Source organism: Dermacentor variabilis, chromosome 10 (genome assembly GCF_050947875.1).
Source record: "Dermacentor variabilis isolate Ectoservices chromosome 10, ASM5094787v1, whole genome shotgun sequence".
Taxonomy (NCBI): Eukaryota; Metazoa; Arthropoda; class Arachnida; order Ixodida; family Ixodidae; genus Dermacentor; species Dermacentor variabilis.
In genome coordinates, this window is record NC_134577.1 from 50,137,924 (window position 1) to 50,154,409 (window position 16,486).

Here is a 16,486-nt window from a genome sequence, read left to right on the forward strand (position 1 = left end):
GACAGGCACGCTGAACGACCGCGAAGCGCTCGGTTGTTATTTCGGGAACCTGCTGCCTACGTTCGTAGTGCGTACGCTGCACAAGAAACAGCGCCGAACTGGATGCCTTTATTGGACGCTTGCGCGTGCTTGCCTGACTTTTGAATTTGTTTTCAGTCACCTTAAATTTCTGTAGCACTTTTGTTTTTCTCGTTTTGCTGAAGATAGTGCTCCCATGTAATAAAGAAAAAAAAAAGCTCCTGGTTAGCTCACATGGTAGAGCGACCTCTTCGAAAAAGCGTTGGGCTCGTGTTCGAATTCCAGACAAGGGCGAATTTTTCTTTAACTACGAAGCTTTCTTTCTTTCTTCTTCTTCTTCTAAGACACCCGTGTGGGTTTCCTACGTATCTTCGTGCCACATACGGGTGGATGACCTTCCTCCACCTTTCGGCAATTCCGCAGAACTAATTTGCTATAGTTCGCTCAGTAGCAGTATTAGCAGATGACACGAACACTGCCTAGTCGCCTCTGGCAGCTAGCTGTCGGCGCCACGGGGGTGAACTCGGTGACCGATTGGGGTATAATGCTGAGTAGATGTGTGTGCACAAACCGGTACGACAAATATCTCAATACATTTAAAGGCTTCATACCCCTCGTGCCACACTGACACATCTATCCTGGGGGATCGACCAGGAATGGGAACATACCCAGTGACCCGACTTGTCTGCTACGCCAGACAGTAGCCAGCAACAAGTTATCTGTTCGGAAACATAACCAGTGGCCCTTTAACCTGCACCTAAGTGTACCCGAAATGACCTGTAACGCAGACAATGGTGCATTCCCTCTGTACCCGAATGCAGCTGCTTCGGCCAAACCCTCGTGGTCGTTCTCCCGTACGCGCCCCGCGTCGGTTCGCCTGACGATTCCACGTAATTGTCTTGGGAACAGCATGGCGAACACACGGAATGATTTGGACTGCAGTACAGAGAATGTGTCGGTAGGATCCATTCGTTCATTCACCAGAAAATCGCATGACTTCCCTGGCCATAACATCAATCGGCGCTACGTCACGTATTCTACCTACGCGTTCAATTCTCATCGAAAAAGCCTCCAAGCGGAGTCGAAACGAGGGGGAAGAAAATTTTGCTCCGCGCGCGCCGGGCGAGCAAAACAACAGGCGTGTGGGCGAGGTGTCAAGAGTTGTGGGTCAACTGTGCCAGCGGTCAACTGTGCCAGCAACTGTGCCAGGGTAAACTGTGTCAGTTTTACATTAACAGTGACCTTTCTCGAACTGACGCGCCTCCGGCGGTGGTAGACAGAACTCACGCGTGCACACGCAGACCGGCCCGTCATTGGCAAACGGGTCAACGACCAAGTCTCCCTGAAAGAACAGTACTTGCAGTGCATGTCCCCCCGAGACGAAAAGATCACACAAAACATATACAAACACGTACGACGAACTGCTCCGCCCCTCCTCGAGTGTCTGGACTGCCTTTTCGCTCCGTTCTTTCTTTTTCGCACAGCAGCCGCGGGCGAGCTGCGGGCGGCTGACCGCCAAGCGGCGCGCTAGCTTTGTAGAAGCACGTTCTATATCTGCGCGGGCGAGAGAACGGTTTAAAGGGAAAATGACGCCATAAACGATAAGCACAAAAAAACAACAACAAACGGCGGGAGCGTCCAAACCTGACCAAAAGAAAAGAAACGAACAAATGTAAAACCTGGTGGCGGAGAGAGCGCCAGAAGGGTTTCCCTAGGAGAGAGACAAGAGTACAGCGTCACTACCCTTACCTCTCCCCCTTTCGCTTTCCCCATTGGCGACCAGCCAACACGTAAGCCCCACGAGGGGTGTGCCCCACCGCCGCCCGACACGGACGACGGCACCTCGACGCCAGCTGCGTCCGCCGGGCGCACCGACGCGGGACACCTGGCTCGTACGGGAAAAGGGGCCGCGTGGGTAAGGAGGGCCGCGGGGAGGGGGGAGTACGGGCGAGGCGTTGGGCTGTGCGGGGTTGCGTACCACCGCGTGCGTGCCCGCCTGCTCAAACGCGCAATCGGCAGCCCAGTGCTACGTAAGCTTTCGCGCCGCGTCGAGCTCGACGAAAAGGAGGCGTCGTCACCCTCCGCCGGGTTCGAGTAGTATGTCAACGCGCGTGGAGGCAGGCGGGTGTCACACCGCCGCGCGAGTGGGACCCAGCCGCGGGTCAGTTCGCAGGCCGGCAGGCATGACCCTGAACGGCTTGGACGTTCTGTATAACCACGGCGAATGAGTGCCTTGTTTAGACGTTTTGTTTAGTGTTTGCGTATGCGCCATACGTGATGCATAGGCAAAGCGGGTGTGAAAGACCTGGGCCGTATCTTGCCAGGATTCGGTTCATTCGATCATGTTCCGTTTCGGACCGTCTGTCGAGCGCAAAGGCCGAACCACGTGATAACGGCGGAAGGAACGGTGCGCTATTCAATACCAAAGGTGAAAGTATAATAAAGAACTTTTTTTTTAGAAAACCGCCTTCACAAATTGTCTGCTGGAGACAATTGGGCACTCGGCAAACTAGGATGTTTGGAAATCGAGGATGTCGAGCACGTAGGAGTTGACCAAAAAAAAAACGATGTGAGAGAGAAGCGACGAAGAGTATTTTTCGAGCGCGAAAAATCACTGCAGGTCTCAGAATCACTGCCGAATCTGTTTTATACGAACGAGACTGTTTGGCGTTCAGTTTTCTCAGTTAATTTATAGGACTTAGAAGAAAGGACGCATTTCGTAAATAAGTTTACGATTTCACTCAAAGTAATTACGGATATGAGCTGTACTTCTGTTCTTTCAATGACGTTAATACGGCATGACATTAGATGAGCGTTATTTCGCAACGTTTTCTATTGTATACTCTGGGCACGGAGTAGATGTGAGGTGGGAACGATAATAGAATAAAATGCAAGAACAAAAAAAAGATTAATTCCGGGTATTAGGTGCCATAACCACGATGGATGGATGTATGGGTGTTATGAGCGTCCCCTTTGGAACGGGGCGGTGGGTTGCCCCATCAAGCTCTTGCTACCACGATATAGTTATGAAGCACGCCCTAGTGGGGGACTGCGGATTAATTTTGACCACCTGGAGTTCTTCAACTTGCACCCAGATCTAAGTACGCGAGTATTTTTTGCGCTTCGACTCCATCTAAATACGGATGTCGCGGCTGGAAATCGAACTAGCGACCTCGCGCTTAGCAGCGCAACGCCATAGCCTCTAATCTTCTGTGCCGTATAGTAAATTGCGGACAAGTGCGCCGACCATGCCGCTTAGCGAACGGAGGGCCTTCAGAGCGCAGTAAGCGTCAAACGAAGAACCGACACGGAAAATCCAAGTCAACGCAAAAAAAGCCGACCTCAAATCATTCGTGCGGTTGATTTTAACTGCATCGTGCGATACACCAATCATAGTCGAGAATACTAAAGACCACTTTTCCCCATCCATATGCGAAACCATTCCCTTTATTGTTGTTGTTGTTGTTGTTGTGCTGTTGCTTGAATTTTTCTTGCGTGTTTTCTGGTCGAGGAGCATTTTTCTCGTAGTTGTTTGTTTTTATTGCGTTGTTTTTGTTGTGTAGCTGTTTGCCTTTTCTGCGTTGTCCTGATGTTTTGTTTCTTAAATTAGTGTTCGCGTTCAATTTGGTGGTGAATATTCGTTTAGAAGACACTCTCTCCTTGAAAACTGAAATCCATGGCTTGATCTGCGAACCATCTTACGACCGTAGGGCTGATCAGAGCAAAACATCCGCGTCATCATAGCGTCGCAAGGCACAGCAACGTTCTGCGGACGTGAACGAACATTAACTGGGGTTAAATAGACACACTTCATCGGTTCCCTTCCATTAACGCCAACGAAGAAAACTCTCCAAGTTTAGCCTTCTCGCACCACGTGACGCAGCAAACTTCGAGGGATGGCGCTTTATGCACCCACTATTACTCAGCTGCCCAGAAACGGTTGGCTTCGAGGTACGCCTCGCTCTTAATGGTCAGAACTGCTAAACTTTGTACAACTTTGCCGTGTTGTCAGTCGCGCGAAAGGCGCATTTAGTGACAAAAAGTGTCAAGATGAAAGGGAAATTGGCATCCACCCGAATCGTAGCACGAAGCTACACAGGAAGCCCCATACAGCTTTCTCAGAAAAGAAAGCCTCGCAGTTAAGAAAAAATTCGTCTTGGTCCGGGACTCGAACCCGGGACCAACGCCTTTCCGGGGCAGTCGCCCTACTATCTGTGCTAACCAGGAAGCTAGCCGATCGCAGAGCAAGGGCGAATTAATCGACAACTCGAGGCACTGGGACGAGTCCCTTTCATGTGCTTTCTTCCACCTTGCGGGCTTCCGCAGAACTGGTTTGCTATATTGAAATGTCAAGCTGTGTCATAAGGTAACGTGGCTCTCTCTCCGTAACTTATACACATACACTGACCATGTCCGTGTGCGACGTTATAGTCAGATATATATCAAGCTTTCGGATTTCCGATGCACAAAATCCGGCCTCGGCATGCACGTCTCCTCACAGTTTGTTCAGCTTCTACACCACTTTATATATATATATATATATATATATATATATATGTGTGTGTGTGTGTGTGTCTGTGTGTATGTGTGTGTGTGTGTGTGTGTGTGTGTGTGTGTGTGTGTGTGTGTGTGGAGAGAGAGAGAGAGAGAGGAATTTCTAAAGTGGTGTAGAAGCTGAACAAACTCGGAGTGTTCGGCGGGGCTTAGGGTATCGGCCATGGCACTCAAGAACATGTCACTCGTCGACTCTCCAAGCGTGGAAAGGGCATGTAGTTCGTTGGAGTCAATATGGAAAGATGCGCCTGGCATGTCAACAAAGAACGAAGAGTGAAGGTGTTCCACGCGACCGAGACATTCACCGACAAACAACGCAACAAACGCAGAAAGGGGACTGTACGCAAAAATATTGTTGAGGCCGGCGGCAATGTCAAGCGTTGAAGATGCCAGACGGCGTGAATGAGACCGCAACATCACTGACAGCACCGCAGAAGATTGGGACAAGGGCAAAAGAACCAGGCGGTATGCCGGCGTCTTCGCGCGCGACCAGTTTGTGACGGCCGATCAAGAGCTTCGTGGGATGGTGCGTCAGAGAGGGGCTAAAATTCAACTTCAACTCGTGCGCAGTCAATGACGGCATTATGACGGCATAAGAAGTCCCACCTGAGGATGACGTCATGCGAGCAGTCACAAAGAACAATGAACTCGACAATGTACATAATGCCTCGTATAAGCACACGGGCAATACGGGCCACGAGCGGTGTAACGTGCTGCGCGCTTGCCGTGTGAAGCGGCGGCCCAGAGAACGGCGTGGTCAACTTGCGCAGTCAACGGCAGAGTTTGGCGGCTATAACCGAAACGGCTGCGCCGGTGTCCACAAGCGCGAAAGTAGAAACACGTTCGACAGATATTGCGACCATGTTAGCAGGAGAGGAGCGAGGACTTAGGCAGTTCGGAGATGGCGCAAGTCTTGCCTCTTGAACTACGACGCTTAGTTTTCGTGGTCGGAAGGTGAGGGTAGGCGACACGTTGGGGAGAGCTATCGTCGTCGAGGAGATGGTGAGCGGTGCGACGGAAATTCAGGGAGATTCGTACAAACATACCGCTGCGAGGGACCAGGAACGGATTGGCGCATGGGCTGACTGCCGCACGGGAATGGCCGCGCGGCGGCGCGGGAAGTTTGAAGTCGACGGTGGCAATAGCGAGCGACGTGTCCTGTAGTGCAGCAGGCCTAACAAATTGGTCGACTGCCAGGCGACCGCCAAGGATCGGTGACTCTTGACCCTGCTTAAAATGCAGTAGGAGCGGCTGGCGGTGCAGATTGTTGGAGGGTCGAGAAATGAGACTGGGGAGGCGTACGCACGACCTGTGCATGCGTAAGAGGCGCGGCCACAGGTTGCTCGTGGTGAGGGACAGGAATAACTCGAGAGAACTATTTAGCAGGGACAGTGCGGATCGTTGGTGGCAGACGAGAGGACGACTCCTGACTCGACGGGACCAAGGATCATTGACGGGCAACTCCTTCGCGCACGAAGTCTGATCTGCTGAAGCAGTAGTGTGCTCGAGAACGGCAACAAGTCTGAGCAAGTCGGCATTCTACTGAGGCTGCCGAGTCTAGGCGCGTTGCTTCTTCAACTCATCGTAGCTCTGACTGACATAAGGTGACGACTTGAGAAAAGGCGCCCGAATCATTCCTCGAGCGCGAACGACCATTCCTGTAGATGTAAACCTCAACGCTTGCTTTATCACATCATTGTTATTCGTACCTCACTCGGCTTTTTCACCTACGTTAATCACGTCTAAAGATGCGCGGTAACGCGTCGGTGCCACGGTGTGCCATCGGTTTTATATAGATTACTATGGGCCCCACATTTCTCATTGCACTACAGCGACGCGGTGAGAATCAATCTCAATTCTTCATTTTTCACCCATCGTCTTCCTCTCGAAGATTTTTTTTTTCTTTACCCTGAAACAACGCGCTTCGTTTGCAGAGCACGGTAACTTCACTTCGCACGTAATAACGCTTGTCGATACGCGGCTTAGTCTACAGAGAACCGGCCTCAAATTGAATAGCACTGCGGGTTCGAATCCCAACTAGGTTAGTGGTAGCGAGTTTCCTTTGTCTCGCTTTATCAAACGTAGTGAAGGCTCTCCGCCGTGACATCCTCTTAAAGACATCGCAAGGGAGTGACATGCATTCTGGTTAACACCAACTGTTAGCGTTTTGCGCTTTAAGAAGAAACGCTATTACCGCACACTCGCGCGCTTACAGTACCCGTGTACCGTTACTTACCCCCAATATTATAGTTAATTAGTCCACGTTTGGTTAATTGGACGAGTCATTGGTTAATTGTATTCACCGCCGCAATCATCAAAGCCTACTTTATAGTCGGCCTCAGCGCATATTTATATCCCGTGTTTATACAGTTCCGCATACCCTATACACCTACAAACCCCAGCCAGTACCGATGAATCGCCCCATTTCATCACCTCATTTAATCCCCAGGAGCCATCGACAGCCCTCGTTCCCTCTCCCCACTCCTCCTCCCAACGCGCTTTGGTAACTCTCCTGATCTCCTTCTCTTGGCTTGTAACTGAAGTTCCTGGAATTGCATGACCGGCGGCCGGAGATGCTTTAACCTTGCAGAGCTAATGTTAGCATGTGCTTCGCCCGCGACGCTTTCTTCAACCATTCGCATTTCGACCTACTATACAGACAGGCTGCGTCCATTGCCGAATACCGCTTCATTTAGAAACTCTAAGCTGTGTGCAGTCTTGATTCTCGTAGCTCAAACAGGAGACCGCAAGGGCACACGGTGAATGAGAAAGGCGTCACTTGAATTCGCTCCTGCCGGAGTGGAGCTGTCGCGGTGGGGATTTCAACTCGCGACCTCACATTATAGGCTATACACAGCCGGAAGCCACAGCTGCTGTGCTATAAAGCCGCAGGCGTAAACCTGAGTAACGCGCAGCGCCACAACACGTAGCAAGCTACCGCCCTACCATTACTGCTACCATTCTAGCCATCTTCCAGATTTGCATCCGCTGAAGAATCGCCACCAGGTCTACGCTCGGCGATGTGTGGAAGAAGTATCGCGCAAAGCTCGCAGATGGCCGAAGCCGTACAGTGGCAACGGTAGAGCCGGCAGCGGTGAGCTAAAACCATCCAATATCTCGGTTCGCAATGCCGGCTGACCGCGCATTTGCTTCGTTGAAACTGTTGATAAAAGGAAATGCCAGCGTGCTATTGTGTTCGGAAACGGACGTACGCACCAATTGCTCATTCAACACCGCCGGGCTAAGAGGTAAGCGAAGCCTAAACTGCTTTGTATCAATAACTAAATAAAGTCGAGAGTGACATAAAAGGTTCCTTGAATTATTGAAAGTACACTACCACGAATTTACTGAGACTCGGTGAAATAAACCAGCTGTTCCGGTCCTCATGGAGTAGAATTCATCGCAACTATGTTGTGCAAGACGCCGTCAGTCATACAACTTCAATGATTTTCTTTTCATTATTCTCCCACGAACGCACAGCGGCACACAGAAACCTCTAATCGTTTTCTTTACAAAAACAACGTCAGCAATTTGTTCGCGACTGCAGTATAATGAGATTTAGCTGCATCAATCTGAAGATGGTCTGTATAGGCTTCGTAGCGCCTGTGCGTTCTTCCTTGGCTTAGATCGGCAGACAACCGCTAATCCGCATGATCCACACGAGGGCATGTTTCTTGCCAGCTTGGTACGTTCAAGGTTTTCGGTCTGTTCAGCAGTGTTTGCTTCACAATACGGAAATTACGTAAGGTAATTTTCTACAGAAGGCGACACGATCATTGCAGCAAGGATTAATTCACACATATGTCACTCCGTCACCTCCCTCCGAGATATCAGCGCCCACATAGTGAAACCACCTGCTTCCAAGGTAGCGAGGACGAGGTTGGTGACTATTCGTTGTTTACAGCCGCCATAAACTCTGCAGTGAATCGCGGCACATCTTACTATACACCATTGTCGCAGCTGAAATGGGTTACGTCACTGTACAGTCATGTTATACGCGGCACCTATTTGATTCGATTCAATTGCAGGCGCTAAAGGATCAAAAGCAATGCGTAAGGTGGAGGAAACCAGTAGATTAGCGCACGGCGGATATCAATCGACGGCGCTAAAGAAGACTGCGACGTGCGACTGAGAATATGTCGACAATACACGCTGAATTGGCGCCTCTAAGATAACGGGCACGGCAAGCAACGGACACTTGTCATTCCTGCCGAAAGATATGTTGGTGACGGATCACTAAATTATACAGCCCCGAAATGTTGCAAGAAACGGAGTCGGACGCAACCGCGACACACGGATGCTGAAAGCAAGCCGAGCTCTCGACTAATACGCATTAGCGCCTGTCAACGCCCACCCGCTAATGCAGCCCTGCTTTCTCTGGTGTTGTGGGCACGCCCTGCCCGAAACGTCTATCTCGCTGCTGAATGTCATCTGTGCGATGCTCGCGGCACTCATTTGGCGTCTTGCTTGTAGCGCTCAGTGCTGTAGACGCCGGAGGACAGGTGACAAAGAAATCGTCTGAACGCAAACCTGACATTTGTTTCCAGGAATTGCTTGCAGTGAGTGAAAAATAAATTGGTGCTGTTGCGCGCACTTTCAACGATGTCATTACAATCGCGATCCATACTGTGCAACGGACTTGCGCGGCAACGACGTGCAAATCACCAACGAGGAATTAGCGAATGACTGTCAACGTGTAGATGCCAAAATGAACTCGATGCAGCCGTCTTTTAAGCATACTGTTAACGCTGACCGTTTCGATCGTGCCGCTTAAATAAAACTGGTACGACGCCCGGGGCCAGCTCTCCGCGCGTTTACACTACCTAAAAATGAAAAGCCGTTACACAGTTTAAAATAAAGTTCTACGACGATATCTCCGTGCCGTAAAATGTAGTTTCCTTATGCGTACGGTTTATGGAGACCCGAATGTGTTGACAGCCTTTCTCGTAAGGCAGTAGCATCTCGTACGAAGCTAAACGAAAACGGCGCATAGCACACACAGACTGTTGAATACCAGCTGCGGTGATTTACTCAATGATGTGCCCTCAAAAGACAATTCAGAATGAAACCTTATTCGCTTTGCTGTTTTAGCTAAAGTACCGATTTCAAGTAAGGCAGTGCAGAATGTGGTAACTCTGACACTTAGTGTACAATGTTTGCAAAAACTGCGTTCTTCTAGTAATGTTTACCTCACCGATCGGAAGCTATGCACAACATACGCGGGAGACCACTTAACCCGCCCTGGTTCGAATGTATTTGAATCCCTCGATTCTAAAAAAGAACCTACATAAATCTGAGGTAAACCCGCACGACTAGGGGTATAACAGGTTAGAACCTCTACGCAAGTTTACACTAGCTAGGGATGAAAAACCGCTACATAGTACAAAATAAAGTCGTATCGCGATATCTCAATGCCGTAAAATCTAGGTTCTTGATGCATATGTTTTATGGAGGCAGGAGTGTGTTGACAGGCTTTCTCGTAAGGCCAGTAGCATCTCGCACAAAACCAAACAAAAAAAGGCCCATAGCACACAATCCTGGTTAGCAGGTCGGCTCACCGCGTTCAAAACTAAAGTGGGACATAAGAGCAGCAGCCGAAACGCAATACTGTAAAGGCGACCATTGTTTCGCGCGTCAAAAGAATCACCATTGTCTTGTTACTTCCTCAAGCCTATCCTTTTACTTACGTTAAAATCCGCTCACTTGACGCTTAAAATTCCCTTCGCAGACGGTGTATGCGTATGTGTACCCGTGCGTCTTTACGAAGCAAGCGTCGGCCTGTTTCAAACAACGCTGTCATCCTCATCGCACGTAATCTGCCTCCAAGCAAGAGTATCCTCTCGTACTCCCCTACTACTTTCTGCATGAAAACGCGTGTTAGTGCAGTGCCGCGAGTCGCTGCGACACGTAAAGCAAAGCCCTCGGCTTCGCACAGCGCAGCCAAAGCAATGCGAAGGTCTTTGTTCATACAACAGGCAATGCGCCACCAGGAACGTCACCAGGCAACAAATGTTCCGCTTTCTTTCTTTTTTTCTTTTCCCGGTACTTACGCGACCATCGCAACGCACCAAATTAAAAGGCCGCGTTCGTGGTATCGCCCTACCTTTCCCGCACCCATGGAGAAAATCTACGAGCATACTTCATCGGCGAAACGCTCGCGATCTCCGTTCTTTCTCACCACCTTTCTTCTCCGCCCGCACACCAGTAACCCTTTCTTTTTCTACGCTTCTGACGCCCGCAGCCGCTGCTGTTGTCGTGTTCGCCTAGCCGACGCCGTCGCGACGTGCACCCGACGAGCCCGCGCGGATGCGCTCGTTCACTCGAGGGACCGAATAAAGAGAAAATGAAGACCTCGGGCGTTGGAGGGGGCTCCCGCTTCTGAGTCACGGGGAAAAAAAAAGAGGGTGCGATGCACACCCGCTAGCTAGCTCGCTGGCGCCCCAGTTTAGCGCTGGCCTCGTCCGTTGGAGCGCGGCGGTAACGCAGGCGCAGGGAATTCCCTGGAAGCGGGTTTCGCCGCAGCACAGCGCCTCTGCCTGGCGTCGCCGCGCCAGCGCTCACAGCCGCAGCCAGGAAGGAAGGAAGACGGATGCGCGCCGGTAGGAGTACGACGAAAAAAAAAAGGACGCTGGGGGGAAAAAAAAAGATGCGCGCGCTCTCCCGGCGGCGAGTTCGCGTGCTTTCTCGCTGGAAGCGCCGCGTCGTCTCTTTTTTTCTCGCGTAAACGCGGGAAAAAAGACACGTGGTGCTCGCGAGCGCGCGCGCGTTTCGAGTGGGCGCGGCAGCGCCTGCCAGAGACTCCGTCGTTTCGGCGCGGGAAATACGAAAAGAGAAACCACGCGCTTCGAAGCTTGTTTGTTGTCGGACATGTAGGCGGTGCCTGCTCCACGTGGTAAACCGTTTTGTTCTTGTAAACGGTGCGTGCGTGGTGAGTTTGCAGAGAACCCAATCAGTTGTCGCGATAGCGGTGGCCTGATGTAAAGCGCTATGCTAACGCACATGTAGCGCCGAAATGTTTACGTTTCGCACAAAACATGGATGACAAAACAATCGCGCGACGAACATCAGAAGCATAACAGAGAGCTCGTGTACGGATATTATAAAACGTTCGGTACAAGACGTGTCGCCTCGAAGTCTCACTAGTGCACGATAAGAAGATGACGACTGTAAGCTCTCCACGTGCCTGGCTCCGACACTAAGTTCATTCACCTCGGAACAAGAACGAATGAGATCCATCCTTTATCTGCCCACGTGTCCATCAGCAGCAGAGGAAACACGCGAACCCGGGTAGGGAAGTGCCGGGTGGCACGTCAGCACAACGTTGACCGGCTGGTTCCCGTTGTGGGTGGGCGGGTTGGGCAAGAAGGGGGAAAATAAATAATAAGTCCAGAAAGGAACAGGAATCATCGACAAGTTCGACCCAAAGGGGAGGACGCACCACACACGCGGAGGGGAGGTCACGCCCGCACGTGCAAATCAATGATGGATTGATTCCCGCCTGGTGTGGCGAGGCTTCGCCCTCCGACCAGCTCAGTCCACGTGCTCCCTCGGCTCCGCGTGGTACGACGACGTCGTGACTAGTTCTCCGTAGTGCGCGAGAAGTCGGGAAGACGGCGTGACACTTCGGTCAGTGAACTCGAGCACTAGCAACCGCCGTCATGTCATATAACCTGCAGCTTGGATTGCGAGCTGCAATCATTCATCGCGGACTATCGCAGTAACGAGGTACGTAGTGAACAGCGGCTCTGCTCTGGTGATGCGACGTCACGCGAAACACGTGCGCGTTCCCTCTGGGTCACAGTCGTCACGCACGGGACCTTGTGTGCTTCACATCGTGCAAGGCGAACGCGCACCGAGCTGCCGCCACTGCGACTCACCTGCGAGCCTGAGCGCCGACATCCTCTGGAACTCCGGTTCCTCGAGCCACTTGTACATGCGGCGGAAGGTCTCCCTGCCCGACTTGAGCTTGCTCCAGGGCTTCGGGTTGCGCAGCAAGTCCGACAGAGTCCCCTGCGAGCGGCACAACACACGCTGCGCGAAGATGGCCTGCGGAATGCTGTAGCGCTTCAGTTCGGCGCTGATGCGCTGCGCCAGTTCCTTGGTGTTGATCTCCTCCGCCTCGTCGGCGGGACTGGACGCACCACCGGCGCTCACTTGGGCTGCGTGTTGCTGCTGCTGTTGTTGTTGCTGCTGCTGCTGTTGCTGCTGTTGCTGGTGGGTTACCTGCTGAGTGATCACCGCGGCAGGGTGGATCGCCTTGGTCGGACTGAGCACCAGGCTCGACGACACCACGGACGCCTTGGCTCCGCACACGACCACCTGTCCCAGCGCGTTGCTGCTCACCACTGGCAGCAGTACCCGCGCCGGTTTCGGTTCCGGTTGCGGCGCGGGCGGCGGCTGCGGCGGTTGCGGCGGTGTGGCAGGTGCCGCGAGGTGCGCCTGGGGAGGCGTGTGCGGTGACAGGCCGTTGAGGGCCGGTAGCATGGGCGAGTGCAGGCTCGTCGGCGACTGGGGCGATCCGAGCCGTGTCAGCTCTCTCTGTGGCGCCGAGGATCCACCGTAGGATGCCGCTGCTGCCGCTTCGTATCCGTTCAGTCCCTTGTCGACGCTCAGGCCGTTCTGCGAGTAAGGAGGCGGCGACGGCAGAGCGGAGCCGGCGCCCAGCATGGGCGCTGTGCCGTGCGGCGGGCTCATGTTCATCGCACCGGACATGGTGGCACCAAGTTTGTCGTATTGCGAATAGCCTCCCATGCCCATGGCGAGCGGCGCGAAGCCACCGTTGGCCCCTGGATGGTGTTGGTGGTGGTGGCCGTAGTGGGAGAACTTGTCCGACATGGTCGAGATCGGAGGCAGCGGCTGCAGCGGCGTCAGCGTCGCGTAACTGCTGCTCGAGAAACCGCCGGGCGACATGCGACCCGGGTAGGAACCCGGGTCGAGCCCGCGGAACTCGGAAGCGTCGATCATGCCCGTCGACGAGGCGGGACTCACGGGGTCGTCGAGGTCGTCTTCGTCGGCGCCGACTTCGCCACACGGCGAGTCGTCGCGCACCGAGAGGTCGGCCGCCTGCAGCAGCTCGGGCGACTGCTCGGAGCCGGCGTCGAGCGGCGAGCGCACTGCATGCCGCTCTGAGTCCTCCTCGCCCTCTTCTATGTCGTCATCCTCCTCCTCGGCGACCACCACGGCCGCCGCTTCTTGGGGGCTGACGGGGGACGCCGCCACCACCACGGCCGCCGAGGGAGAGGGGGGCGCCACCTCCTCTTCGCCATGAACCGCCTCCTCCGCGCCCTCCTCCTCATCGGCCCCAGCAGCCGCGGCTGCCGCCTCCTCCGGCGACAGGCAACCGCCGCTGTTTTCGTCCATGCTCTTCGCCTCTCGCGGTGGGCCCGGGCCCGCTGCCAATCAGACCGCCATCGACGCCGCTGGTAGCTCACTCACTTCGCGTCCCTCCCACGGTGCTGCCGGTCGCCGGTGGAAGCCCGGGGTACAGCAATTCCGGGACGTCTCACTCGTGTCCCCGAGCGACGGGTGGCCTGAGCACCGGCGCCATCTTGCCTCTGTGTTCCGCCGCGACGCCGAGCGCAGCGCCGCGGCGCAGCGCTCCCCGTCTGCGCATGCGCCGCAGGGGTGCAACCCGTGCGGTGCTGCCACTGCTGGCATCGCCACCCTTGAACGCAGGCAGGCGCGAGTCCCCCGACCGCCGCCGCCACGGTACGTGTCCGTCCAAACATCGCGCGCTGTGATGGGGATCCCCGAGAACGCCGCCGCTGTGTTTACGCGCGACACGCGGTCTTCCGAAACCACGCGGTCGCCGATCCCTCCTACTCTTCGAACGGCCATCGATCTCCTAATTATGAGCGCCCCGCGCCCGCCGATCTGCCGCGGACAACCTCGCTCACATCCCCCCTTTCACTTCGAACCAAGGCAAGGTCAGGGACGCACGTCAATACACGGAGCGAGAGCCGCCCCTGTAAAGCGTGCACCGCCGCAGAAGGACGCGAGCGACGGGCGAGGCGACTTCTCAAGACGAGCGCCGCGGCAACGGCGCCGTGCTTCCGGAAGAAGCCGACCTTCCAGGAGCCCTAGCTGCGGCGACGGTGGCGCTAGGCCTGCGGCCCCAGCCCCGGCGCGCTCAGAGCTCCAGAAATACCGTCCTCGTCGCTGAATGTGTTCTCTTTCATCGTTTAAACTTTTCTCTCATTTTGCCTTCGTCCCCGCACCCAAGTGCTGCGCGTCGGAGGTCTTGCTTTGCCTGCGACCGTTATAAAAGTGGTATGTGACTCTCTGCAACTAGAGGATACGAATTATTTTGTAGAATCGGCTACATTTAAGTCCATTCTATTATTCCGTAAGCATTATGCCTTTCCTCCTCAAGCATTGCTATTACACCGTTCAAGGAACAACAAACGGAACTCAAGTTTTCTCAAGCACCAACGCAGAGCCTCCTCGTGCTGCGATGGCGAACTAATGTCGAATCGCTTACTACGGTGGCGCCATCTAGGTGCGGCGGCGCGAAACAAATGGGCATTTCTCCAGCCTGAAGCGTGATCGTCGCTTTTCCCGGTCGCCTCCTCGCCCTCCCAGCCTCGGGATCCGCTTGGCCGGGTTACCGGAGCGACGGCCTTTGCGACCCAAACAATGAACGTCTGCCTCGCTCTCCCGTTTTTCGCCCTTCTCCGGGGGAAGAAAGGGAGCTGTGTGCCCTCGACGTCTCTGAGGGCGTTCGCGGATGCTGGCAACGTTGCGCTGTTCTACTCTGAACATTGCTGGGACGAGTGGCTTTCCCTGGGCGCGGTATTGCAGCATCGTTTTCGCGGAAAAAACCCGCTGTACGTTTGCGCAGTCCCGAACGAAAAACAAGATGTGTGCCACCCTATGACTCACCGTAAATCATGAAGACGCGTGAGATAGAACAATCCGGGTTTATCACTGAGAGAGCGCGAAAGCTATCACCTTTATTATACAATCGGCTCACTGTTTAAGCCGTCGTCGCTGTTAGGATGTTGCCTTGAGGTAGAGAAATTCCCCGAATAGGCTGAATGTGCTGCGCGAGAAGTCGTCAGAGTATGGGACGGAATTGTGCCGTAGGAGCGGTCCAACAAAATTGGACCACTCAAATTCTTCCCTTCGAGTGGGGAGGTCACTATTTTTTTTTTTTATTCTCAATCAAACATTTGTTCGTCTGCCTTGGATCGTAAGTAACAACAGTCCTATTTAGACAGCAGAGACAGCAATTCTCTGAAGCGAGAGAGCTTGTCTCCTGAGAAAGCTTCAGTAACGTTACGTTGCACACAATTAGCTATTCACTCATTCCTTAGGGACACCAACTCGTCCCTTCTTGTAGAGTCGTGAATGATGCCGCGTAACGTTAGTTCCGGGCAGAAGCAGGCCCCTTAAGCATTCCTAGGATACTGTCGTCGCTTCTGCGCGACGCAGTACTGTTGAATACATTCACTATTACGGCAATACCATATCGACACGCGTCGATACGAAGCAGGCAGCCGACTACTAAAAGTGACACACTTTCCAACCCGTAGTTTTTTTTTTTCGGTTATCATAACCAAACAGCTCGTGACTGTCTCAAAGTTTTCTAATTATGTTGTCATTGTCTACACTTCTACAAATATTCTCATGGGCAACGTGGTGCATCGCACAATGTTCAGAATGCCATGTATAGTCTCACTGCAATCGCACGTAAGATGTTGCCCGATGGTTGCGTGACACGCTGACAGACCAACAGGCCCAGCAATGCGCGCTACTCAATTGCCGCGAGCAGCTGCACATGAGCGCGTTTTGTCTTCTACGCTGTGCGAAAGCGTTTGTATCGAATCAGCCTCAGAATTTAGCCGGTCATAGCCTGTTCTACTTTCATAGAGCAAGCTCCCACTTCGATTTTAGGCGCACGCTTGCTTGGCAT

The 16,486-nt window shown here is 53.4% G+C and overlaps 1 protein-coding gene across 1 annotated transcript in view; it reads right to left on the minus strand.

Moving 5' to 3' along the window:
- Positions 1–14,101, minus strand: part of LOC142560507 (uncharacterized) — a 174,279-nt gene extending 160,178 nt beyond the window's left edge. Inside the window, exon 1 of the mRNA XM_075672666.1 lies at positions 12,450–14,101. Within this exon, the coding sequence (XP_075528781.1) occupies positions 12,450–13,932 (1,483 nt within the window). The 5' untranslated portion in view covers positions 13,933–14,101. The remainder of the gene's footprint in view (positions 1–12,449) is intronic.
- Between the last annotated feature and the right edge of the window lie 2,385 nt (positions 14,102–16,486).